We start from the raw sequence: 11,328 nt of genomic DNA, 5'->3' as shown, positions 1-11,328 counted from the left end.
CTCTCTAATATGTAACTTTCAGTACTATTTGCAACATTAATGGGACAGTCCACCAATTTGACACATCAAAGTCCTTTTATAAGAGGCTGGGAGGATAACAGCCATGTTACTTGGCTCTAAAGACTGAAACAAAAACGGTTAAATGTAGTGTTAAAAAAACTACATGACCGATCATTCATCACGTTAGATTGTTCTGCTCAATATTCATCCGTTACCACCCCTGTGACATCATATCCATCACGGCGCGCAGCGCGCGAGCGGGACTGTTTTGTTGGGTTGGAGGTTCGCTCAGCACGCCCGTACCGGGCCGAATCTGGGAAAACAGCCGGCGCTTCGGATGAAAGCAGTCAACCCACCCCCCGCTTTTATGTCCGCGTCAGTCAGTCAGAGGGGAAACTAAAGGGACACTGTGTTCCACTCCTGCTGGGTTTGGGGTGGATGCGGTGGAGGAGCGGGTTCTTGAGCTGGATGAGGCAGCGGGGGTGCAGTGTTACTAAACCACAGAGAGCGGGCCACTTATTTAATCACCGCTCACTCCTAAAATGATCCCATTTTATATATATAAAACACCGTGACCTATACGCAGAATTAATCACACTTTATGTTCTTTCTGCACAACATCAGTGGCAATCTGTCTTCAAATCAAAAGATCAAAGAAACAACTGATTCTGTTTGGATCGGTTTTAATCTAGAAACCGATTAAAACCGATTTCCAGATTAACTCGGATGACTCGCGACACGTCGCACTGAAACTAGAACGTTTCGTCTTGATGGAACTTTAAAAAAAAAAAAAAAACGACGGCCATTTTATTCACCAACATCTGGTGTCTCTAATGTTAAAAAGGGAACAATAAAATTTATGGAGTAAGAGTTTAAAAAGCCTAAATGGGTTCCATGTTCTTTGTATACAAAATTACAACGAATATTTCACTTCCACTTACTCATTTTAACACAAATTTGCAAAAAAATATCCACGCCATGGAAACTACTCACATGACAACCATAAACGTTAATATATTTTACTGATATGTACCCCAACAGAGTGTTGTATAACGGTGTAATTGATGGACAGTAATAAATACTTTTCAAACTTGTTAGTGATCTGAAATTTTTAAAACGAAATCCACCTGTGCATAGTTTCATCTCAGTGGAGCCTCAGAGGGAAGAAGGAACTCAGCTTGAAGGAAGTCAAAATACACTACAACATGGTGGTGGCAGCATCACAAGGTGTGCAGATCGATCCAAAAATACCGATAAAGAAGTCAGTATCAGAATCGGATTGATACTTTAAGTTTTTATTTATTTTTGTATTGCAGTTTCTCCACTCTACCTCAAATAAGATTTTATTTCGATTTCACCTCAAATTATATGTTTTTGCACTTTGTTTATTTAGGAAACAGGCACAAAATTATGGTATTTGGTATGGAGCTATAAACATTGTCTACATTCTGTGCAAGAATATAAACTTTACTCAAATTAAAGATTGGATTTTCCAGATTTTTCAGTTTGAGGTTGTTTTCCTGAATCAATATTTTTTTGTTAAGAGATTTTTTTTTAATTTTATTTATTTATTTTTAACCAAGAGTTCCAATAAGTTAATTTGGAAAGCATTTGGAACACCTTAACTTATTTAAGGAAATGTTTATTAGATATTTACAGTTGCATGACTTAGTCATTTTGATTAATTTCGATTATCTTAATTTTAACTCCGAATGCAAAAGTTCAGTTCAGTTAAGTGTCAAGTTAGAGTTGGATTTTCTGGAGAGTTTCATCTAGTGGTGAAACCAGACTGTGCTGTACTGGTTTCACCACTAGATGGAGACACACATTTGTGCCAGAGTTGTTACACTTGGAGTTAAAAGGCAAATGAAAAAAAAAAACAAAAAAACAAGCCACAAGATCCAATTTCTTTGAGTCAGAACCACAAGTTTTTAAAGAAATCCACAAATGATGAGTAAAATTACTCCAACCTGTTAGTCTTTTGTGCAAAACTCTCTTTGCTAGCCCTTTTGTGCACTAGAGAAGAAGTATTTCTTGCCTGATGTCCTTTCTGTAAGGTTTACACGGCTGATTTATGCTGCAAACAGATGCACATCTGTGCTGAACCCAATGGAAGTTGAATTTACCATGCGAGTGTCAAGGAACCGAGTCAAAGCGAAGTCCCAAACTACAAAAAAAACCCTCTCCTGTGACCACCGAGCGGCAAATCAAAGGCAATGCTCCACAGGGTTACAGTGTATCATCCCATGCCAGCACATTGGGTTAATTGGGACCAAACCAGATACATTTGTAGCAAAAAAAAAGAGCCTTGATTAAGGGTCCTTAAAGATGTGAGATCATGTGAACAGACCACCTGTGGGGCTTTCTTTGCTATTTCAGCATCATTCATGTCAAGGCCCCTGCACTCACTGACACAGCTTGAGCCGAGAGAGATGTTTCAATTGAGACGCTGCAAGGAAAACAACACAAGAAGCAGGGGCTCTGGCAGGTTTCAGCTCCCACAAATACCTCCCCTCTCTGGAAAAAGAAGAAGGGGTTTCAAAAAAAAAAAAACGCTCTCAATTGTAAGACGTCCATCAAAGCGTCCAAATGGGGACGTTTAGGGGGAACCTTGGGCTACATCAGACAGACACTTCTAATGCTCACCACCTTTATTCCAGGCTGTTAAAGAAAAGAAAGATCAAAGTTTCTGCAGATGAAAAGGGTCCGTTCCCTGCATTTATATCCCCCCCCTCACCCCCTGCCACCCACTACCATTCACACAACTCCCTCCCTCCTTTACTAAATTAAGAAAGCAGGCTTCAGCAAGCATGTGAAGAGGACTTTTAACAATTATGGAGATGCTCCAACTCAACCCCTGCCTCTAATTACCGGTCTCTGATGGTAGGAAAGGGCTTCCCTTTTCTGCAAAGCAGCACGGGATGCAGAGAGGTCCTAAAAGTCCTGGGTTAGTGGGGGGAGGTGGGGATACCGATAACTTTGGGATTTAAGACGTTTTACGAAAAAGCTGTAGTACCTTTAGGAAGCAAACCAAGAATCAGAGTTCGACCCCTTAACTGTCACTCTTAAAACTTTTGCATGCAAGTCAATGGATCCATGACGACACCACCAGTTAAGGCGTTCAAAACAAATAGATGAATGTTGTAGTTTGCTTCTTTACATTCAATTTTAGGTAAACAAAACTTCATGCTTAATGCTCAAAACTTCAAAAACTTCAGGAATTCGCTTAAGTACGGTGGGAAAGACAGCGCAAGCTTGACATTTATCCAATGTTTTATTGTCAAAATAAAAGTCATATTTGCTTTGTCAGAAAAAAAGAGGCATCTCTACACTCTGTACACATTTACAATATCTTATAAAGGTTTCCTTTATACACAAATATACACAGTTGTATTTTACATTAGCTTTATATAAATACATTTGAAATTACAAAATGAAGGACCCGTAAAAAAAAAGAAAAAGAAAAAAAAATACTTGGGCACGATTAAGGCTTTAATTTACCCCCCTCCCCTCCTTTTTCCTCTCTCTCTCTCTTTCCCTCTGTGATTGAATTCTGCATTTTTATCTGCCAGAAAGTAGATAAAATCGTTGTAAAAAAATTGCTTACACTCAATAAGTAATGCCCTGTTTTCTCAGTCTGTACCTCTACCAGAGCCGACCCAAGGTATATGCAAACTAGGACCTCCTCCCCTCCCCCAAAGAGCACTTGACAATACACAGAACCAGCTTGCAAACACTTTAATAATTTAACGAGTATCATATTTTAATTAATTTCTGCAACTTTGTCCTTTCTGTGACTTTTCGTCCATATGTCAACTTTTCTTTAAAGTTTGAGATTGAAACTTTAAACTTTACCCCGAGTTGCTCCAACTCACTCAAGTGCATAATAGTTGTGATAAATGTGATGGAGCCCCTCTATTCTCACCCTCGAAATGAAATTCTACCTTGGGCCTCACATAACCTTGGACCGGCCCTGTCTAATACATATAAACAGAAGGGAATTAGCTTGGTGTGAATGCCAGGTACAGCTCAGCAGCAGTTCATTACAATGCAAATTGTTTCAGAACACCATGTGATGGGTTATCTCCCAAACAATTAGTAGTCCTCTAAGCCGCTTTAACACCCCAACATCCCTCCCACCCCCTTCCCACATTCAGACCTGGGACAGCGGCATCTGCTTGGGGCAGGACACGGAGCTGGCCGTGCCCGACCTCCACGTCAGTCCCGTGCTAACGTCGCTGTACATGGAGCCCCCCGTGCCCTTGCTGCCCCAGCAGCAGCGGGTGCAGAAAGTCCTCCAAGAGTCCACGGTCTTCCCGGACCAGATCCACACGCCGGACGTGATGCCCACCAGAAGGCACATGAAGTACTTGAGCATGAACACCGCGTAGTCCGGACTGCGGCGGTCCCGCTCCAGCAGGCAGTTGGAGCAGTTGTGCGTAATCTCCCAGCTCTGCCGGTTGTGCTGCTCGTAAAAGTAGCAGGCGACGATCACAGTCGCCGGCACCGTGTAGAGCACCGTGAAGATCCCGATCCGGATCATCAGCTTCTCCAGCTTGTCGGTCTTGGTGCCGCCTTGCTTGATGACGCTGCGGATCCGGAACAGCGACACGAATCCGGCTAGGAGGAACATGGTCCCGATGAATAAATAAATCACCAAAGGCGCCAGGACGAAGCCGCGCAGGTTGTCCAAGTTCTGGTTCCCGACGTAGCAGATCCCGGCCACGGAGTCTCCGTCCACGGAGCTGAGCGCCAGCACCGCGATGGACTTCATGCTGGGGATGAGCCAGGCGGCCAGGTGGAAGTACTGGGAGTAGCCGGCAATCGCCTCGTTGCCCCACTTCATCCCGGCTGCGAGGAACCAGGTGAGGGACAGGATGACCCACCAGATGGAGCTGGCCATGCCGAAGAAGTAGATGAGCAGGAAGACGACGGTGCAGAGCGCGGGGCCGGTGGTCTGGTAGTGGATGTGCTCCAGCTCGAACTCCCGGTTGCACGCCACCTTCTCGTGCCCCGCGATCAGCCGGACGATGTAGCCCACCGATACGAACATGTAGCAGGCGGACAGGAAGATGATCGGCCTCTCCGGGTACTTGAAGCGCTCCATGTCGATGAGGAACGTGGCCACGGTGGCGAAAGTCGACACGAAGCACAACACTGACCAGAGTCCGATCCAGAAGGCGGTGAACGCCCGCTCGTCGTGCGTAAAGTACGGGTTGTGGCACGGCATTGCGCAGTTGGTGATTTGGCCGGTTTTGACTCGGTTGTACAGCGGGTGGCGGTCGGTGTTCACCGGCACCATGGGCTCCAGACACTTGCAGCCCGGCTCGCACGGAGCGTTGGGCGGCTTGTACTTTCCGAGTCTGCCGGGCTTGCTTTTAGCCGGGCTAGACCCTTTCCCCGGGTGGTTGGTGGGCTTCGACAGCACGGGGGAGACCGTAGTGGAGTCCGTCCGGTTGTAGTCCATGCACAAGGTGTCCGGGTTCCCCTGCACCGGCAGCAGGTCGCACTTCATCCTGTCCGGCCAGGGGAAGCCGTACTGCCTCATGAGCGGCGCGCAGCCGGCCCGGGCTCTCTCGCACACGCTCCGGCACGGCGGAAGGGGCTTTTTGTAGTCCTCCAGGCAGATCGGGGTGTACATGCTGCAGAGGAAGAACTTCAGGTCCGGCGAGCACTGGATCTCCACCAGAGGCCAGAACTGGTGCACCTCCAGACCGGCCTCGTCCTGCGTGTCGTGGTTGAACTGATTGGGCATGTAGGTGTAGTTGTAGCCGATCCCCTTGCACAGAGGCACGACTATTTCCTGGCAGGTGATCTCCTTGGCCGCGGTGCCGCTGGATCGGGGAAGGAGAGCGAGGCAGAGGAGCAGGTAGATCCCGAGCAGGTCCATGACTCCGGCGAGTCGCGTCCCCTCCCCTGTGCGGCTCGGATGCGAGCAGATCGGGTCAGTTGTCGCGCGCCGAGCCCATCTCGCCTGCCTCGGGATCCTGCATGGAGTTGCACGCGACGTGCAAGCCGTGTTTACTTTGAGCCGAGGAGGAGCAGCAGCAGCAGGAGGAGGAGGAGGAGGGAGAGAGGGGTGGGGGGGTAGTCAAAGATGGCTGAGATGAGATTTCAGCTCCACAGCAGCTGCTGTCAGTATCCAGTCAGTCCTCCAAAAAAAGGCCAAAAGGAAAAAAAAAGAAAAAAGAGAGAGGGGAGAGAAAAAAAACACAGCAACCAGGGCGCGCGGCTGTCCGGGCGACGTAAAACAGAAACGTGGCGGCCTCCTTTTCTTTCCGTCCAGAAACACGATGACTGCATTCAGTCTGCTCCCCCCGCCACAACGTCGCGCGGCGCTTCCATACAAATCATGAGCTCCACGACGGAGCGTCGCTCATTTATACGGGAGCCTGGCTGGACACGCCCCCTGCGCGGCTCGGCGAATCACAGAGCGGCAGAGGCGGAGCTTCCCTCTCCAGTCACTCACTGTTTACATACACAAGCCGTAATGATGCACAATTTCTGCTCTAGTCCCATACATCTGCTAAGAAGGACATATTCTCTGTGGTTAAATACGCGTTTTCTAAACACATCATTCACAGTTATTTATTTTCATTTCCTGTATAGTGATGAAAAATATATAGCTATATATATAGCTAGAATTATAAAATACTTTCTTATTAAAGGGGTGATATTGTGTAATTTTATAGCATAATTAAGTAACTGTTCAGATATTATAAAAATGCTGTATCTATCAAAAATGATAAAGAAATTTGAGTTTGCACTCAGAAGTTGTTCATATGATAAGCCCAGCAGATATTCAGTTCCGTCAGGTGTTTGCTAATTGCTGTTGCCACTAGTCTGAAGGAACTGAGTGGGGGGAGTCACGGGAGATTAAAGGATTTCTCCAGCATGCATGAAAAAATCTAGGCAACACTTGACTTATGTTATTGATGATGGAGTAACATTATAACATGACGTAAAGCTCAAAACGTTTTACATAATACTCCCCCTTTAATTAATTATGGAAGAGTGCTGAGAGCAAGGCCATTCTATAATAAGTCCATTAATAAGTCTTGTTTACAATTAACTATTCCGTGGCTATTTCATAGTTGTAAACCCACGATGTAGCTGTTGCGTAATTAAAACTCAATTGATATATTTATATCTCAGTTATATCTCAGTCAACGGTCCTCAGGCTTCCGTACTGAGGACCGTTACTATGTGTGAGTGCTAGAGAGAAAGAGACCGCCGGTTTGGTAAATTGGCTAATTTGCGCATGATAAGCCTGCCCAGGGAGCTGTCTGTCCCCGTGAAACGCTGTTTTTAAGATTTTAAATGAGGTGCTAATGTTTCGTTTAACGCTTGCATGGAGCTCCGCGGGAGGCGTAATTGCGCGAGGCAAAGACCAAGCGGCAGTGCGCGCGGACACAGCGGCAGAGCCCTGATAACAGCGCGAGCACGCTGGCAGAGCCTGACAAGGATCTCGGCTGTGAAGTGACAGTAATCCCACTGTAGTGAATGCCTCGCCCTCCCCTCCCTACTCGGTTCCATCTCTTCATCCGACCAACTTTTGCTTTAAAACAAATAAATCAAATGACTTCCTCCAGAAGCTCCGCAGCTCTATTCCGACTCTTGAACTCTCTTCTACGATGTCTGAAATAACTGCATCATAAATCTAGACACAGCTGGTAACGTTCTTTATTCTCTGCATGTGCGCCTTTTTTTTGTTTTTTTTTTTTTGTTTGTTTTTTTGAGTCGTTTCAACAATGGTAGAATGCTTTTACTTACAGCACAGTGATACTTTTAGCCACTGGACCCAAACCTGGATAAGAACCCAAAGTTATCTTACCGCCTCACAATGAGCAGAATGGTAAGGAAGCTAAAAACAAACATCTGTGAAGATAACTTTCCCTTTTTCAATCTATTCTTCTATTTTACACCTATGCATTTCCATCTGTAAACAAACCTGTACTTTAGCAAATACATATTCTGTTTATTTTATTTTTTTTATAAATTAATCATAAAATACATCATTTATCATATATAATCTAATTCAGCTGTATATTATTATTATTATCTTAAAGCTATCGCTATCCGTTTTGTATTTATTTTGGTTCTGACTTCTGCTTCAGCCTGAAGGTGTGAGTAAAATATGAGAACTTGTGACCCCTCACCAAAACAAAAATAACTCTCTCAACATTCTGCTGAAAGTAATTGCTGAACATTTCCTCATTTTGCATATAAAATTAGAGTTTATGTTAAGACTTTATTTCACATATCTTCTCCAGAGGCATTCACAAGTCAGATTATTTTTAGTTGGCACATCCTTGTAGTCGCAGTTCAGCACATTTCAGACAAAGACACATACAAATAATACTATCCCTTCATCAGCTATGGACATGGAAATATATGTCAGATATGAGGATGAGAAAGCAGCATCACATTATCTAGAAAATTAAGTTCAACAAGTGTTAAAGTCTTGAAAAAACAATTGACTCTTAAGATTAGAAATAATTATTTCTAGTTGTTATCCAAAAGTTTAGCCTAGAATGTGATTGAAACATGATTTACATTTACTTCATGGGATAATTTAAACTGATATTAGAATATAGTTTTCCCCTCACCAGTAGGCTCAACAGATGTGTAAATATTACTCGATCATTGTGTAGTTTTTATAATTTAAAAGAATATTTACAAAATGCCGTCTGTTAAGTGAAATAAGAAAATAAAGGTAAATACATAACACATATTTTAAAGCATGCTTTAACCAGAAGTTCTCAAACATTTCATTGCAAGTGGTGAATGCTATCACTTCCTCATATCACTGTGACAACAGCAGCACCCTTTCTTCTTAAAAACTAAAAACACAACAACAATGTAAAAGCAATTCTTATTCATACAATTTGTTTATATGGTTGAAGGGTGTGGTTTCACAGGAATGCTTTAATTTGTATTTAAAAGTTGGTATTTGCGAAGTAAAAAAACAAACAAAAAGAACTGATAAAAATCTCTCTGAAGTCAGGATTCCCCACGATAAAGTTAGAGGGTTCTCCATAAACCAGCAACAAGTTCCAATATGGCTGACACGCGTTAAAAACGTGGTAGTAGTTGCAATAAGCCATTGTGAAATTCAGCTGGTTTGTATCTTAATGATATTAGTGGTTGTAGTAGTAACAGTTTCTGTGATTGATGTGTTGCTAAAGTGTCAGAATGTACAAAATACATTATTAGCTTGTATGCTAGTAGTAGCTAGCCTTGTATCTGAGCACATACACTAGCTAACCTATGCTGGATCAAAATGTGTAGTTTTATCCATTAAGTTTTTCAAGTCATGAAGCAACAAGGCATCTCAATACTATATCTGGCTACTGGTAGTTCCACTTTTAACTTGTCAGTCCAAAAAATATATTTTCCCAAAGTTTTGAGGATCATCAGGACGCTATTTTGTAAATGTGAGATTGGATTTGTTCTGGGTTCTCTGATGTCTGCTTCAGTTTCTGCTGTTAATTTTTTTTAAAAATAGTCTCCACTGCACTTCTTGTAAGAATAGCTTTTGATTGAAACAAATATCAGTGTTCTGGAATAATTAATATTTTGAATGCTTAAGTTTATTAGCTCACAGGTTAGCTTGCAGTTTAAAGTTTACCCAGTATTAACATTGCTGACACCATAATGTCACACAAAAGCCAGCCCGAGTATCTCTGGTAGTACTTATGGCACAGTTTGAGAACTATAATTCTATTCCCTAATAAATTTAATTATGCTAAAAGGTCGATAAAAAGCAGATGGTGTAATCTTGCATTACGGCGTGGAGTTGATAGTTTGCTAGTTAAAGTTTAGTTATCTTTATCATGTGAGGCAGCTTTTTTGTGTTTTCCCAGGAGAACACAAATTGATTAAGTGGCTTGCCAGCATGAGATAACAAGGAAGGAGCTCTGCTAATCGGTGTTTGCTTTTGATTAGGAAACAAGAACTGGAGATGCCAGGGCCATGGAGGTATGCAAGTAAGTGTTTGTGCACAGGATGGATATTTTTCCAGATGTGTGTGAAACTCGGGACTCAAAGTAAAGGGAGTTGGGAGGGTAAGGTGCCGGTCAGAGTGTGGGAGAGAGACTGTTGGGTCTGTTCAATCATTTACTCAGAGGACCTGCACTCATCTCCCGCACTGCTGTGAGAACATCCCTCCCCAAGGTTGAGGTCTTAAAGAATCCATCTGTGACCAATGAATAAAATCCACCATCATGTCAAGATCCCAAGTTAATGTGTTCAATTTAAAGCCCTTTTACAGAATCAAGTGGCGGCGCTGAAGAAAGGAAGCGCACAAGTGCGACCGCTTGCCAGGATCCTGGACTCACCTCAAAGATCGCGGAGACAGAGATATGCTAATGCAACTTTATCTTGTAAAAGAAAGCTTGGAGGAGATTTGGCCAATCTGCTGGACACAATTCCAAGAGCCTCGATGGCATTTAGTGGGCTCACGCTAACCCGGGGCTGCTTGTTAAGACTTCATTAGCTGTGTTTGCACAGGCCTCTCCTCTCCAAAAAGCGGCGGAGGAGGTTCTCCCGGGGCTCCAGCCTCGGCTCCAACCACAGCCCGTCCATATGGGGCTTGTTTGCTCATGGCTGGCCTGGTAATCACTTTCAGGTGGAGCTGGAGGAGACCGAACAAGGCTGAGGGGATTTTGGACAGACAACCGTCCCCTCCCCCACGTTGAGTCCCAGGCCCCTGCCGTCATCTCCCTTTTACACGGGGGTTACTCCCAAGGTGACAGAGCGTACATCATGTAGCCTGTGAATTAGCTCACCTAGGCCCTATTACCTTAACAAACAAAGCCAGCCCTCCCAATCAGCCTACTGCTGGGAGGACAGGGGGCCCCAGTAAATCCTTCCTCACAGCCAACATCCATCTCTGTGAGTGTGGAGTGAGAGGTATGACCTCAGAGCGAAAAAGGTAACAAATGAAGTAGAAGGGAATGAAAAGTAACAGAAAAAAACACAATCTGAGTTTATGCGACAGAGCAGTAGGGGCATGCTATGACACTAGAAATAAAATTCCTAAGGGAAAGTCTAGTATTATGAGAATGTAGCCAGCCCCAACCAAATATTACAAAAGAAATGTTGTAGTGTTATGAGAATATATTCAAAATATTATGAGTACAAAGTTGTGCGAAAAGAAAGTCAAAATAATACGAGAATAAAGTCGTACAAGATTAAAGTCAAGATAATAAGAATACGGTGGCTTGAAAAGGTCAATCATTATTTGTGAAAAAAGTTTTGAATCGTATAATTTTCCCTCTACTTCGCAACTGTATACCACTTTGTGTTGGTCTTTCACGTAAAATT

At 43.6% G+C, this 11,328-nt stretch overlaps 1 protein-coding gene across 1 annotated transcript; it reads right to left on the bottom strand.

The window, feature by feature from the left end:
* Positions 1-3,166: 3,166 nt before the first annotated feature.
* On the bottom strand, positions 3,167-6,372 carry fzd8a (frizzled class receptor 8a). The gene has a single exon (XM_007559876.2). It carries the CDS (start codon positions 5,888-5,890, stop codon positions 4,154-4,156), a length of 1,737 nt encoding a protein of 578 aa, XP_007559938.1. The 5' UTR covers positions 5,891-6,372; the 3' UTR covers positions 3,167-4,153.
* Between the last annotated feature and the right edge of the window lie 4,956 nt (positions 6,373-11,328).

The sequence above is a fragment of the Poecilia formosa genome, unplaced genomic scaffold, assembly GCF_000485575.1.
Source record: "Poecilia formosa unplaced genomic scaffold, Poecilia_formosa-5.1.2 Scaffold108, whole genome shotgun sequence".
NCBI lineage: Eukaryota > Metazoa > Chordata > Actinopteri > Cyprinodontiformes > Poeciliidae > Poecilia > Poecilia formosa.
The sequence above is the reverse complement of the archived record's forward strand: the minus strand, read 5'-3'. Positions and strand labels throughout refer to the sequence as shown.